We start from the raw sequence: 16454 nt of genomic DNA on the forward strand, positions 1-16454 counted from the left end.
AAACTTTTGATCCATTGTATATATTCAAATAATACATTCGATCAAAGCAAAAAAAAGTCTTTGAATGTAACAGACAAAAAAGTTTTCAAAATGATTCAGACCAAATGCTTCAGGGTTAAAGAGTGATTCAAGCAAATCAACTTCAAGATGTTCAAATCGTCACTTTAAGTAATAAAATAAATGAGAGGAATGACTTACAAAAGCCTCCTCCTCAACAAATGTTGCCCTTCAGAAGTAATATATGTGCTCCATAAACAGCTTCCACACAGTCTGCCAACCTTTGCCCTTAGATTAACATTAGCGTTAACCCCCAGTGGTGGTCTGGGATAACCATGCTAATCACTCCTAACTGTCAAGGGTAATAGAAGAGAGCGCCCAAAGACTTCTTTAAAAGTTGCTGATTAAGATCAAAGATTAAGAAGAAGAACTAATGCCTCTTTGAACTGTGCTCCACTTTTGTTCACTTCCTCCTGGTTTTAACATCTCCAACATCGGGAAACCGTGGAATAGGGTGGTAATGCTCTTAGAACGGTTGATCTTAGCGTGTACTGTGGCAAAGGTTATGGTGGGACATGGAGGCGCATCCTCTATTATTAACTAACTGAGAAAGAGATCAGAGTCGCAAGAAGATTGAAAATATTAAGGTTTAGATTCAAGGACAGTGAAAGTGGAGAAAAGGCAAATTTAGGCACATTCAAATCTGCCATTCAAATTCTTCTTGCAGACTTCTCTGATGTAAATTTCTTCTTGGTGCCTGAAGCACACTAAATGTTTCTGCTAGCAAGCCCTATCCATCAGCTCAGGGCCATGCTGGCATAAAGACTTTCATTAAAAAACCTCTAAATCTGTCAGCAGCACGCATTAATTCTTGTCCAATGAAATGAGAAACTAGTGCTTTGCTGAGCACTTTTTCGATCTTTAAATCAAATCTCAAATCAAATTGTTCTCTTCATTGTGTTTTTGTTGAACTGTGTGTGGATACAGAGCAAAACGGTCTCTTAAAAAGACTTTTACGGAACTGTTTGAACGAAGGATCGGTGTGGTGCAAACAAGACAGCTTTACTCTCTGGACATTTTCCAATTACTGTGGTGTGCCAGCAGATCAAAGCCAGGATAATCCTTGAGCTGGATAGTGCAGTCACTAGTATGAAGATCCAAGTATGGGTGATAACTTGTACGACTTGTTTGCACATGAGCGTGTCAGTGAAACAGGAGTCTTAAAAAAGAAGCACGAACACCAGAAAGGATGGATAAATATAAAGATGTGAAGGAAATAAAGAAGATCGTATTCTGGACTAGCAGAGGGAGGAGGGGAGGTTTGCGGTTGGTGCACTTCTATGTGACGTCAGCGGCTTGTTGGATTGAGGTGCTGCGTCCTGCTGATTTTAATCCTAAATCACTGAGGAACTGAGAGCAAGTGCCTGTGCGTGCCCTCTGGGAAAGGAAAGAAAGTGACAGGAGGAGAAGGAAACGCAAGTGGAGACACTTGACAGAAGACGGGAGCTGCTGAGCCTTTTATTGATTATCTTTTCAGTCGTATGTCTGTTTTTTTTCATTGTCCTTTGCATTGTTAGTCCTGAACATCTCTGTTTGCAGTGTTAAAGTGCGGCCTGTTCAAGCATGCCCACAAACGGTATTAACCAGGCTTTAAAGCTACAGTTTGGTCTGATCAACTATGAGAACCGCTACCTGACCGCTGAGGCCTTTGGCTTCAAGGTAAATGCTTCAGGAACCAGCATGAAGAAGAAACAAATCTGGACCTTAGAGCAGGATGAGCAAGACGGTCAAGTGGTGTTTCTTCGCAGCCACCTGGGACGCTATTTGGCTTCTGACAAGGACGGAAAGATCACATGTGGGGCAGAGAAGCCGGATCCAGAATGCCGTTTCCTTATTGTGCCCCAGTCTGATGGTCGCTGGGCACTCCAGTCAGAACCTTACCTGCGCTACTTTGGAGGCTCTGCAGACTACCTGTCCTGCTTCGCCCAAGTCATTGGAGAGCAAGAGCTGTGGGCTGTTCATTTGGCTTTGCACCCCCAGGCTAGCCTGCTAAGTGTGGCACGTAAGCGCTATGCCCATCTGTCTGCCTCGGATGGAGAAATCTCAGTGGACAGCAACATTCCCTGGGGGGTCGATTCCCTAGTCACCTTGGTATACCTGGACGGCAAGTACAGCCTGAAGACTTGCGACAGCCGCTTTCTGAGCAACGACGGCAAACTAGTGAAGGAAAACAAAAACACGACCTGTTTTACACTGGAGTTGAAGTCCGGCAAGCTGGCCTTTAAGGACTGTGATGGGAAATATCTGGCCCCCGTGGGCCCCACAGGAACGCTGCGCTCCGGTAGATGCTCCAAACCCGGAAAAGATGAGCTGTTTGATCTTGAAGAAAGTCATCCACAAGTAGTTTTTCAAGCTGCCAATAAAAGATTTGTCTCAGTCAAACAAGGTAATTGGTACATTTTTTAAAGCTGTTTTTCATTGAATCCCATTTGTGCTTTTGGTTATTTTGATATATAGGTAAAATGACTTTACAAGAAGTAAAAAAAATAAAATAAAGGTTTCCTCTCATTTTTACAGTGCAGTTTATTTCAGGTTACTCTAGGAGACCCTTCAACACTTTGACACCACTGGAAAAATATTTTTGAAATTTTCAAAAGCAAGAGACTCTTCACACTTAATTAGGTTGGGTTTAGAGTTTAAATATTTGTGGGCAATGCAGCGATGTGCATTCTGGACAACACAAATTTCCATCAGTTTTTGTGATTGGCCGCATGTAACCTGCGAATAACATCCACCTTTTTCAAAAACATGTTAGAAAAAAGTTTTAGTTGCAGAATAAAATGTTGAAGCACAAATTATGTTTTCATTGGATTGGTTTTCTGAATTCAAACTTTTTTTTATTTCATTTTTATCTAATTTTATGAAAAAGTTATTTGAATGGCCACCCACCAATTTAGCAGTTTTATCTTTTAAAGTAAAGCTGATGGGTTTATGTGTCTTCTAAACTTGCAACTTTTGTGTCTTGAAAGGAACAAATCCATTCAATTTATCAACGTCATAAGTAGATTTTTTTTTTACAATCTTTCTCTGATCCAGACTGCTTGACAGCCATGTTGTGGAGGTCATTGTGGTAATGGGCTTTGTCATTTTCACTGTGTGTCCATTGAAGATTAAGTTGTGTACGAATGACTGGAGCCACAGGGGTGTCCCTTTTTCTTTACAGCTATTGATCAGGTAAATTATCAGGACCAAAAGCACCAGCAACTTCAGTCAATCACTTTTGCTGCACGGTTTTGCTTCAACCTGTGTGGTTTGTAATGCTTAAATAAATTGTGTGAGGAAGACCGAGAAGCAAATTTCCTCATTTTGAAACCTGAAAAGCCTTCAGGATTCAATTAAACATACAGTATGGCTCTCGCTCAAATTCTGAGGGCTTGGACCATAACAATAATTTGTAAGCCAGTTCAGTAGTGAATGCATTTAAAGAGATTCTAACAATGAACTTTTGACTGCAGGCTCTTCATTTGCTTATGCATAAAGCTAATTTTAAATTAGAAAGAGAACTGTTGTGGGAATAGTTGTGCACGCTGGAACTCTGGCTTCACAGAAGAGAACAGAAACATTCATTTTCGGATGCTGGTGGCAGCGACACGTTTTTTTTTTTTTTTTTTTCCAAGGAACAAGGTACTAAAACCTTCTTAGTAGGCCCTGCAGTGCAGATTTGCATTTCACCACTCAGGGAATTAAAGTATGCGAACGAGCAGGAAGGGTGGAGGGTTGACTGAGGGGGATTAGGGTTGTAACGGGATTAAGAGAAAGGTTGAAGGATATTTCTGTGGCACCTAATTTGAGCTACAGCAGACACGGTTCAGTTACAGGCTACGTGTCTGTGATTTCACCAGCACCTGACAAATCTCACTCATATCAAAGTTAATACTGTACATGTGGACTAAGAACGCAAGACTAGACTAAAGGCTGAAAGGTAAAAATTTGCATCTAAACAAAGAGGTAACTAGAGCCTCGTTTCTACGGAGTGGTACGGTCTGGTATTTTGAGCATTTCCGTTATAAAATTGACCCATAAAACGGTACCAAACTGTACCATTTTTGGGTCCAGTTGGTTGTAGGTTCACAGCAAAATGGAATTAAAAGGCAATTTTGTTAAACAATGAAACACGCCGGTTGGCAGAAAGTCATTATGACGAACAAAACATCATGAATAGATGCCAAATAGCAAGGTCTGGCACTGGCACTACAAACAATCCTTGGCCTTCATGGCAATAACCAATAATGGCAAAGATGGTTGTTGATAGCTTCACTTTTGCTGTTGTTGCACTACTATGACGCAAACCTACACAATCATTCTACACCCTGCATGCACTGTGATGATCCAACTTTGAGTGGAAGTGCTCACCTCAATTGCCTTGACTACTCTAAGGTGTACCACAATGTAGCATTCATTGGAAACGCTGCTGAAATTGGAAAGACAACCTGATTTTATACTTCCTTGTTTGACTGCTTTTGGATACAAAGTGTAGAACATCTATGATGCAGCATCTCTGAGCTGGTCACCTGAACGATGAGTCAATTCTGGTTTTGCATGTTACACAAGTCACTCTGATTGAAGCAGCTTTACACTGGTATTGGCTAGAGATTCCTAAGATACAAATATCTGTATGAGGAGTAGAGCTTATCGACCAACTGCTTTTCACATTAGTCAATGAGCTACATCTCTGACGATGATTTCGGACTCACGGTGGGTTTTGTTTTGTATGCCTCCAAAGATGTCAGCCCGATGTTTGTTGAGTTCAAAGAGAAAAAACTAAACACTGGCAAAGCAGTGAAAGCGTTCATTTGGTTACATCATGCAATTTGACTCTGAGGATGTCATTAGTATGTTCACCCTCAAAAACAAAAGTGCTCAAGAAAGTGGTAAACAAACGCAAACATTTAATTTGTGGTTGACTTCAAAGTACTTCACATGTTTTTTTAAATACATGACTTGTATAAAATTACAAAAAGGATGGCATTTGAAATTTTGTATACCAATGCAGGACAAATCCCTAACCTAGACGTAGATGTATAAATTTGGTAGATAAATAGGTTTAGAAGTTAATGTGAAACAGAAATAACTAAAATATTTTAGTATTTAAATAAACATTTTCTCTTTTATTTTCCTCTATGTTACTGAACTATGGGGTACTTTCACTGCCAAGTGAAAAATATTCATAAAAAAGGGAACAAATATAAAAAGGAAAATGCGTGAAATGTAGCTCACTTTTCTGCTTTTACAAGGAAATGAATCTCAGTTGTATCTGTGAATAACCTCATCACAATGCCAGTCAAAAAAGTTTTGCTTTGTATCCTCACCAACAGGAGTGAGTATTTCAGCAAACCAAGATGTGGAGACAGACATGGAGACCTTCCAGATGGAAATAGACAAGGAGAACAAAAAAGCTTTGTTCAGGACCAATGGAGGATCCTACTGGACCTTAGTGACCCATGGAGAGATCCAGTCCACTGCCAAAGAAGTGTGAGTTGTGCTTTGCAGAAAAAAAGACACAAAGCTATTTTGTATGTTGTTGATTTCCACTGTCCACTTCTGACATGCAAGTAACTTTTATTTCTGAACAAGTGAAACGTGCTAATTGGAAAAATGCAATTTGTTTTATTCTTAAAGTATTTTATGCTAGTCTTAAAGTAAGACAAAAACAATGTATTTTGCAATGTATGATGTTGTAATAGTTGCAAGTATAGTATTTTGTTGTAGAATGCAATGTATATGTCTTTGTTCATGTTAAAAAGGGTTTTTTAAAAATAAAAAAAGAACTTCATTAATATTTTAACTCCTGAAACGACCCCTTTTACCTTATTGTAAATTACTATCTGTTTGAACTGTGGCTTCCAGGGACTAGTTGTTCTGAACCTTATTCTTAATTCAAACATCATAAATAATTGCAGATCACACCATTAGTAAATTATATTTCTGCTCACACAATTTTTTACAGTAATCTAAGTGAAGTGAATGCCTACAGCATTCTACAGCATAGACTGTATATAAAGTGTCTACAATGTCTGTGAGCTTTTACTAACGAAAGAAAAATAACTTAAAAATAGAAATACTTAAGGAGACCCAAAAAGTACTCATCCAACTAACTACTCAATTGAGAGTGGTAGAATTGAGTAATGGTTTGAACATATTTGATTTACAGTTTGAAATGTTTAGAATGAAGCAGAATTTTTTTTTAAAAACTAATATAGTTAAAAGCTCAGTGATGGTCCTGTATTTTTAACTACTGAAGGAAAAGCTGTAGTCTGGTAATACCACTTTAAAAAGTATTTCTATTTACAAAAGTATCTCAAGTGAATGTAACTGGATAAATATACTTAATTTCTACCTGATTTTGATAGTAGTTATTTTTGTTAGATTTTGTGTTATCGTTCATATTTGACCAGTAAATATGTTTCAAAGGTTATTGGAGAGAAAGATTTAACTGGAAGGAGTCTCATTTTGGTGTGTAATAGCAGTGAACAGCCTAAATCAGCATATCTTTGACCTTAATCTTTTGCGTTAACCATTTATGGAAAATATGTATTTTTTGTTAACTTTCCCGTTGTTCTAGTTGATGCATTGGCATTTGTTTCTATTTTTGTGCTAAATACTAGGCTAAGCTGGAGAAGTTTGAAAGAGGAAAATTTCATTAAAGCTTTTTTTTAAGATTTGAAAATTTCAAAATTGATCAATTTGACCCAGATTACAACAGGAGGGTTAAGTGAAATATTAATACTTAATTTTTTTTCCCCAACTTTTTCTCGTATAAAATTTTACATTATTAAATAGCAAGAAAAGCAATACATTTTTAATTACATTTCTTAGGAAAAATCAGAAATGTTCCCCTACCTCTACGTTTGTTTCTACCCTTATATTTGGCCCTCAAAAGGAAAATTATGGGAAAATTGTGTCTTTCAAATTCGGACTTCACTCCCACTCGACGACGTCATCAATAGTAGCCCGTTAGCTATGTTAGCGCAGAGCTGCTAGCGCTCGGAAATACATAACAACATCTGTTTTATAACTGTAGAAAGGTCATGCTAAAAGAAAAAGTCATTACTTACATTTAAACGTAAACGTCTGTGGTTCGGAGCACACCCGCGTGAAGAAAAGCGATTCTCCTTCCTGGTGTGGCACAGCGTGATGTGACTCCTCCTACCGGCGGAGGGATACACCCTTCGTTCCACTTAAAAATATATGTTCAGTTAGAGGGGGAATGGAGAAGAATTCATGTCTACTTTAGTCACAAACTGAAAAATCTTAAAGGAAACCCACATTAGTTTTACAAGCAACACTTTCCTCCAGGAATTTCTGACTCAATAAACAGGCAGCTCATTCAAACTGATTTTTTTCGTACATCAGTGTGTATTAACATATTATCAAAATCCTTCAATCATCCCACTTTGTTTGTTCATAACCTACATTTTCCTCCAAAATTAAACAAATTTCTGTTGTTTCATGTCTTTTTTTCCCAGAGAGATCAACACCATGTTCGACATTGAGTGGAGAGGACAAAGAGTTGCACTCAAAGCAAGCAATGGAAAGTACGTATGTACAAAAAAGAATGGACAGCTCTCTGCAATCAGTGATGCAGTGGGTGAGTGTGCTTTTGGCCAACTCCTGAGACTTTCAATGCATTGTGTGATAAAAGAGGCTTAAAAATAGTATTCCTTGCTCAGACAGGAGTGTTCCTTTTGTCTGCGTGCGCACACACAGCAAATGATGTATCTGTCTCTGCAGGAGATGATGAATTATTTCTGATGAAACTCATTAACCGCCCTATGCTGATCCTTCGCGGGGAGAATGGCTTTGTGTGTCACCACAAGAACTCTAACACCCTGGATGCAAATCGATCCGTCTATGACATCTTCTCATTGATCTTCAACGATGGCGCCTACATTATAAAGAGTCAGTCTTTTTATGTAGGAAATATTAAACGGAGACATTACAAAATGCATTAAATATTAACCGAAATTGTTCTACCATCTTTGTACAGGTGTGAACGGAAAGTTCTGGTACGTCTCCAGCAACGGCCTTGTGTGCTCAGATGGAGAAAAGTCAGAGAATTTTTTCCTCGAGTTTCTGGAACATGGACGTGTCGCCATCAAAGGATCCAATGGGAAATACCTCCGTGGAGACCAGGGCGGCACGCTCATGTGTGATGGAGTATCTGTTGATGCATCTTCGCTCTGGGAGTACTGATCTCGTCTGGCTCTCAAAAAAAAAAAAAGGCCTAAACGTAGGTGCAAGAGCCGCTCTCATCGTCGGGCCAAGAGGCAGAACTTTTCTAGGAATCCAATCCCATGTTTTCTCTTTTTTTGTTTGTCTTTTTCATTGGGATCAAGTGAACACTTTAGGAAGTCATGTGGGTATTTTTACCTGTAAATGTTAGATATTTTTAAAATGACAACAAATGCCAAGATCAAATGCATTTTGTGGAAATCTGTAATTTTTATGAACGGACAGTAGGAGAATGTTCTAAAAAAAAAAAAATCACCACAACACCATTTTAATATCCATTTACCTATACTTACATATTATAAACCCTTTATCCGATGGTCAAATTTCCCAGCTGTCATCTGGAAAGAAGTTGGCAACTGCCAGTAAATGCAGCCACATTAAAAAAAATGGATCATTTAAAATCTGATCAGTTTGACTTGATGCTGCTGATAATTCACTTTTTTTTAAGAAAACTTATTGCCTGCAACTTCAAAGTTTCACCCTAAAGTGAATTTTGGGGATTTTACAAATATCCTAAAGTACAAAATGTACATAAAAAAGCTTGTACGCATTAAAAAATCCTGAAGGCTCATTTATAGTCATGTTCTATTTATTTGATGTAGGTGTATGCTGACAGCCATAATCGTCTGGATCTCAACATCTTTTCTGACGACTCTTAGGAGCCAAGTAACTTCCTGACTTTGCTGTGCAGCATGCTAACTGAAAGTGAAAATGTCTGGTTTATCTAACTAAATTTAAAGAAGCACCAAGAACAAGACTCTATAATCTTATTTTTTATTTTCATTTTGTTCCTTTTAAGGTATAAATATCATCTAAGACAAAAAAATAAAAAGGAATTCTGGTGATTTTAATCTGCAAAAGCCTGAAGAGTTCCAGAAAAGAAAATGTATCGCATAAAAATCAAACTTTCACATCAGGGACGAGCGTTAAAGAGGAGCACATGTAGAAAACACATGAATGTGAAGTCTTTGAAGTGCTTCTCTGGTGTCCTGCCTGGGGCCTTAATCTACACCGAACCCTGTAGTTGACCTTTCTGTTAAACGTTAGCCAGCGCCGGTCTTCATCAGGTCAATTCTCATATTTGATTCAGTCTTTCACAGTATGTGTTGAACTGATTACTCAATCAACACTCATTGAAAACAAGGGGTATGAGCAGCCAAGGCTTTACAAGCACGATGTGCAGAACACATGAATAACCAAAAGCTATATACATGTTTGGTAGTCAGTTTCTGGGGTAAAACGTTTATGCATATTACAGTCATTTCTGAATATTCTGTAAATGTTTTTGTTGTTTTTTTCCGTCTGGGATTCATAGACACTTTGTTGGTAGAAAGCCCAAAAAGGCTCCACAAAACACACAACCTGTATCTGCTATATAGAGAAAGACTCGCCATATTTTAGATTATTGTTTGTTTTCAGTCACTAGATCATTCACAATCATTGTTTTCTGAAAGTTTTCTTTTTTTTTTTTTTTGAGGAAAATGTTATGGATAATAAAACACTTATATGTGAATATGGTAAATCTGGAGTCAAACTTGAAAATGTGCAAATATCAATATTCTTTAATGGTTTTTGTAAAGACTTTGCTTCTTTCTATGATAAATGTTCAATAAATCATAAAAACTGTTAAAAAACAAATCATCTCATATTCTTGACACAACCCACATCTACCTCTTGGATTCTATATATATATATATATATATATATATATTAAATATAATATAATATAATATAATATAATATAATATAATATAATATAATATAATATATAATTTTAGTGCGTACCAGATAGTAACAGATGCACACCAGTTATCATATGGTGTACATCAGAAAGTATATATATATATATTTTTTACTTTAATGTCCCTATTGGGGCTCCATATGCTCATTTACTGCTTTGTACAAAGAAAAGTTTAATTTAATGCCTTCATAATTGTAGAAAAGATTACCTTAAGGTTTTTCACTCATTCATAACACTAGGTGGCAGTGTTCACCTCACGTCTTCCTCTTACTGAGAAAGCTGTCAGCCTGCATTCCTCTGCTGCTATCTTGGTAAACATAAATTAATTAAAAACACATATTTAGAAAATTTAAAGCAATGTTTGACTTTTTTTAAAGAAACATGGATTCTATTTCAGAGAATAATTATTTACCTCTAAACGAGTCTGTCAGACCTCTTGTTCTTATCTTTCATTTATATATATTTTTTCACTTATTAGAAATTTAATCTAAAGCACACATAAATATACACATTGTAACACTGAACCATACTAACAATGACACATGCCAGCTTATAAATCTGCTGTTCACGAACCAAATGACAAGCAGAGTCACTGAGCTCTTAATGTTTATTTAAAAGATTTATCACCAGACAAATTCAGACTTTTTTGCATGGTGTGGAAAATGAAAGCTCTGAATATGAAATGTCATAATTTGAGTTTCATAATTCATGGCTCAGACTTTGGAAACAATTATCTTAAATTGTCATAAAAATACCCAAATTGCTGCAGTTGTTTAATGAGCATTCAAACTGCTCCGTTCTTATAAAATAAACGAGAGAAGAGAGTAAAATGATTTATTTGCAGCTTCTTTGAGCCATTTTTGTTCATTAACATGGAGTACAAAACTCAAAAACACACACAAAAAACATTTAAAATGGGTTGAAAAAAATTTAGCTAAGTTTTTATTACAATCAGAACAACATTTCTTGACTTTTTTGGGGTCATACTGTCACTGAAACACACAATTTATTCTGCATTAAAATGAGCCACTATGCACTATTATTCTGGACACAAAAACAAACTTAAAAAAAAGGATATGAAGCACTTTGAGTAAATGCGCTTAACCTAAACCCCCACAAAGAAGAAGAGCGGAAAGGCTCATTTAGTTCACTAAATTGCTAGAAGATAGCCACCACACTCCGCAAACTTAAAGCAGAAAAAACTGCAATTCAAAGATCTAAGCCTTTCTTTCTCTTTAGCGCCGGACAAACAGCTGAGTCTTAAATTATTGAGATTCTACCAACAGCCTCAAACTTAGAAAGATGTGAGCGATAATGCTGGGAATAGGGACTCAGGGAGAAAAATAGTCAGACTCACTTCTCTGACAAATAAGAGCTGTATTCAGAAAATCGCAGGCAGGGTCAGTGATGGAGAAAGACAGGAGTATTGATTCACGGAGTAACAAGATTAGACGGGAACCAAATAACACCTACTGTTTTCCTTTTGCACTCCTGTCATAAAGAATCACGCTGCTGGCACATATTTCCACTGCCTTCCACAGTTTACGTATCATCCGGTGGCTTCAAGAAACATCGTATTATCGAATGGAAAAAACACACAAAACAATAAAGAAATAATGTGATTCGAGGGTTTTTTCTTAAAGAAAGTTGTCTGATATGCTGATCACGCAGCAGCAGGTGCAGATGCCAGAAGCAAAATGCAGAGACGTTAATAACAATACAGGAAAAGCTTATTTTCTACCAGGCGTTCAGAATTCACTGAATGTATATTTATGTGAAAAAAGGGCTGCACTTGAAAGAAAAAGTTTCACAAGTTGCTAAAAAAGGTTCTATTTTTGCAGCTTTTGTTGAGAAACAGAAATATGAAAAGAAAAATAATAAATAACACGCAGATACGGACTAACAGACAGGCTTTGTTACTCGAAAAAAGTAAAATAACTGAACATATGAGCCTCACAGACTGCCTTTTTAACAATACTTGTCTTGTTTATATTAATAGAATAGAACAGACCTACATAATTAAAAACAACAAAAAAAATTTCTCTGAGGCCCCCAAGTTGATATTTTGCATCCTCCGTCTTAATAAGAAAATTAAATGTTGGTGTAGCCAAGAGTTTTCTATGAATGGCACTTTTACAATACTGTGTGCAGAGCTGACGAAACAACCAATCACAGTGGAGTATACAGCTCTTGGGGGCGTGGCATTGACCGGGCTTAAAGCAGAGACATTTTTAGGAAACCTGACCATGCATGGATACATGTCCACGTTTCTTTGCCATTGTCGTCGGATCTGGTCGTCAGAAAACTCCTTAGCAACCGTTGCTAGCGTTGTTAACTCCTGTGGTTTCACAGGACACACAGAAGACTAGATACTAGACCAACACTAGATATTTTCTCCTTTTTTTAACTATTCGCTATAAACCCTGGAGATGGTTGTGGGTGAAAATCCCAGTAGATCAGCAGTTTTCGAATTTCTTAGACCAGCTCGTCTGGCACCAACAACATTACCACGTTCCAAGTCTCTTCAATCCCCTATCTTCCCTATTCTGATGCTCGCTTTGACCGTACATGCCTAAATGTGTTAAGTTGCTGCCATGTGATTGGCTGATTAGAAATTTGTGCGGACAGGTGTTTCTAATAAACTTTCCTCTGACTCTATGTAACATGTAAATATAAGGAAGCAGACTTATACAGATCCTATACAAAGTTACAAAATGTTCTGTTTATTTGTATAAAAACTGCTTGACTGAACTCTGCCTGCAATGTGCAGATGGTGCAGCAATATGCTTGATATTTCACAGATGGGTTTTTATTTGTCCAGTGTGAGAATTTCACCCCTCTGACACCATTTGCTCCGATCCATTAGAAAGTTTTCAAACCAAATGATGTGCTTAAGGTTCTGTTAAACAGTTAATACGGTCCTTAAAGCCAGCTTCTCTATCACATTCAAGGATTTCAAGGGTTTTTGATTTAATGTTGGACGTAGAGTGTTAGCTGATGTGAATGAATATTTACAACTCACGATAAAAATATTGGAAATTTGTTCAGAAAAGCACAATAAAGGGGAATTTAGACATTCGTAATTTGCGGAAAGACTCAACTGCAGGAGACAAAGATGGTTGATCATGAAAAAACAATTTAGTTCATTTATATTGAATCATTTATTCAATCATTATGTTAAAAGGAAATTGTTTTATTGGTTTATTTCAAGCGTTTCTTGCAAACAAATGGAAAGAAGTGAACTAATTTACAAAAATGAAGTTGTTTCAAGCACCTATAGTGTTCTAAAAACTAAAAGATGACCAAACCAAATGAGAGGAAGCGTCACTTCTCTCACTGGGTGCATAAAGACCCGTTTTATGTTCTTCTGCTCATTTAATTTAATAGTCGTCTTTGAATTTTCATTTGGTCAAAAGCTCTCACCCTTCAAAGTTTTATTTAAGAAATAACCTTGATTCTTCTTTGACAGATTCTGGTGGCTATTTTAATAAAGTTTGTATGTTGTAAAGAAACATTAGAGCTAAAAAGTTTTCTTTGGTTTTCTCACTTTTATCTTTTATTTTTGGTATTTGAGCGTGACAAAAACAACCCGAAAAACCAAACTAAAGACACGGATCTCCACATCCTTTATCGGTATACAGCCAACCTCTGTTGCAAAGGTGCGTAAAAGGTTACAGGAGGGGAGAAGACTCTTGATAAATCACCAGCCTCACATGCAGCTAACAGAGAAAAACAACCTGAAGATCACACTTTCCTTTGGATCAGGAGGGAACTGGAGTGTCTGAAGAGGCAGCGGCAAAAAGGTTGTGCCCCCTCACAGAAACAACAATAACCTGAAGAGAATATATTAAGAAATACTCTGTTCTCGACATTTTTCTGAACTATTATCTCAGTCAAAGACGATGGAATCATTTTCATCCTTTTGCGATGCTGTTAAACTCATTTTAGATTTGGTTAGTGGATTGTTTTACAGTCAAATCTTTCATCCATAATATGTGAGTTTTTCCCAAATCATTCCAAGAGGACAGTCTGTCCAATCAGAAATGCTCCGCTCAATCTGGTCCGAATGAGCTGCCAGGAAGAAGCTTTTTCTACCCATAAAGCAAAGTGCAGCCGAGGAGGAAAAAGCCTTTTATGATAATTTTCTGACTTTATTCTTTCCTTCCGACAGGGAAGAAAATGTTAATTTCTTTTAATGAGCTGATTGACGATTTCTCAGAGCGGAGAACTCTACTGTATATTAGAAAAATAAATCCAATTAAATCTGGTATTTGGATATGTTAATGGGTGACATTTTTTGCCACCGAGTAAAGACATTTTCTTAGAAAGAGAAATCTGACACCGACCCATGGGGTTAGAGAATAAAATGATACTTTATTATTTCCCGTCCAGATATCCGTCATTGATTTAGCCACATACTTTGCATTATGCCGTCTGCAAAACAGTATAATGCAATTTGTGACAGAATGACGATCATTAGATTTGTGCATGTAGAATGTGTGTGCGGGGGTTGTTTTAGATTCAAGAAAACACTCAAATCAGAGCAAATATTGAATTTTAAACAGAAAGCCTTACGCTTGAGGGGGGGAAGATAGTCATAGAGGTCAAGTGTGACACATCCTCCCCCTCAGTTGGTAAAAAAACTGTAATAACCAGTTTTCTGACATCACATACAGGCACAGCTTCCTGCTGCAAGAGGATTTTCTTATTGAAATGACTACTGTAGATGGCCCCCAAGGCAGAAAAACACAATATCGGTGTAAAATGATTTCAGGACGGTTGTGTAAACCACTTTTCAGTTATTGTGCCTCAAGTGTCTAATCAAAGAGAAGAGGAGTTTGTTTGGTTTAATCCGTTTTCTTTAGAAAAAATAGCGGAATTTCAGTGCAAAGCAGGGGCGGAGCTACTGCAAAGGGGGCAGCTGCCCTTTTAGCAAAAAGTTTTGCCCCCCAACATTATATAAGAAACCATCAATAGAAGCTTCTTTTAACATTGGTGTCTGGAATGTGTACTTTTGATTGTTCGCTGTGCTACATTTGCGACTCTTCCGCCCTCCATGTAAATGCTCTAGCTCCACCACTGGTGAAAAGTCAGGAAATAAATTGAACTTCTGCATGAAAATGTCAAGTGTCACCTCAAACACCTGTGTTTACATCAGGACTAGTTTGACATTTCTCACCAATAGGCAACAAAAAGACTTTTTTGTGTGTTTTTGCTGTGTGCAGACATCAAATAAAAAAAAAAAATAGTGAATGTAGCATAAAAGATTTATTAGCCAAGCAAAGCCATAAAACTGCAGACTGAAAATATCTTGTGCAGCCCGCAGAGCACACCTCAATCCAACTGAGAATTTCCGGCAGCAATTGAAAATTGCCTTCCTTACTCACTATCCCCTGTGCAACTTAAGGGTCCGTTTGGCAGATGTGACCGCGTCCACGTGCGATGGTGAGTGGCAGACGTGCGTGGAGCAGAAGCGTGACAGGATGAATGATGGTGCGCCGCGGATCTGGTTGCAAATAAGAAAACTGAGCATTTCCTCAGATGCTATCAGTTCTGAAGAAGATAAAACTGCTTCCATGCTGCACATCTGCATTCAGTGCTAGTATTTGAACAGGAGCCACACCCACATGGAGTGCAGGGGCGGACTTACCATTCAGCAAAGGTAGACGACTGCCTGGGCCCCCTACACTTTTGGGGCCCCGACTTGAAATATTTCTAAATATTTCTAAAATGATTTTGCTACAAGAAAGAGAGAGAAAATGGGTAACATAAAGAAAAATTAACAACTAGTCGGGTTCAGTTGGCCACACAGCCGTTTATTAGATTGAAAGGTGGGAGGAGTCACAACATAAAACCAAGAAACTAGTAAACAAAACACCAAAGGCTAACTTCATGTTTGAAATTGGTAACTTAAATTCTCAGGCTTATACACTGAAAATAATGAAACATTGGATCAATTAACAAAAGTTGTGTAATTTGTTACATTTAAAATTATTCGTTTTTATTGATTTAACATTTTAATTCGATAGAAACTAATATTTTTAAATATAACAGATTACAGAACCTTTGTTAAAAGGGCCCTACCATAAAAATTCTACTTTTTGAGGTTTTAAGTGCATTATATTGTTCATTCTTCAAGAACCCCAAAGGGGTATTTTGATCCGTTCATGCATTTAAGAGTAATCCTCTGAAAACCTGCACTATCTGCAGCAGCCCCTCCCATACCCATGAAAACGAGCTGGTCGTATCGTGCTGACGTCAGCACGATGTGAACCGCGCCCTCCAGGAAAAATCTGTGCTCCAAGCTCCGCCCCCAGACTACAACAAACACCCACTTTCTCCGCGGAGCTGTGGTGCTGAGGTAGTAGTCCCCTTCCAGAATGTGTCTCCCGGCCGGGGAGAACTACCTCAGCACCACACCTGT

General features: G+C 37.6%; 1 protein-coding gene and 1 long non-coding RNA gene across 3 annotated transcripts in view; one reads left to right on the forward strand and one right to left on the reverse strand.

Annotated features, from left to right (window-relative positions):
• The window catches only part of LOC112146075, a 46759-nt gene extending 39535 nt beyond the window's left edge, over positions 1–7224 (reverse strand). For both annotated transcript variants that reach the window (XR_004948332.1, XR_002919186.2), the window contains exons 1-2: positions 7113–7224; positions 2241–2410 (exon numbers count right to left, since the gene is read on the reverse strand). This is a non-coding gene — a long non-coding RNA (uncharacterized LOC112146075). The remainder of the gene's footprint in view (positions 1–2240; positions 2411–7112) is intronic.
• fscn2a (fascin actin-bundling protein 2a, retinal) lies at positions 1410–9907 on the forward strand. The gene is made up of 5 exons (XM_024271696.2): positions 1410–2443; positions 5373–5529; positions 7524–7645; positions 7789–7956; positions 8045–9907. The coding sequence occupies exons 1-5, from the start codon at positions 1621–1623 to the stop codon at positions 8248–8250; spliced, it is 1476 nt and encodes a 491-aa protein (XP_024127464.1). The 5' UTR covers positions 1410–1620; the 3' UTR covers positions 8251–9907.
• Positions 9908–16454: the final 6547 nt, after the last annotated feature.

This window comes from Oryzias melastigma, linkage group LG8 (genome assembly GCF_002922805.2).
Source record: "Oryzias melastigma strain HK-1 linkage group LG8, ASM292280v2, whole genome shotgun sequence".
NCBI lineage: Eukaryota > Metazoa > Chordata > Actinopteri > Beloniformes > Adrianichthyidae > Oryzias > Oryzias melastigma.

Excerpts from the sequence above, each read along its gene's own strand:
- fscn2a (XM_024271696.2), top strand. The coding sequence starts at position 1,621 with ATGCCCACAAACGGTATTAACCAGGCTTTAAAGCTACAGTTTGGTCTG. Across the intron at positions 7,646-7,788 it reads TGCAATCAGTGATGCAGTGG|GAGATGATGAATTATTTCTG; the intron begins GTGAGTGTGCTT and ends CTGTCTCTGCAG. Across the intron at positions 7,957-8,044 it reads TGGCGCCTACATTATAAAGA|GTGTGAACGGAAAGTTCTGG; the intron begins GTCAGTCTTTTT and ends ATCTTTGTACAG.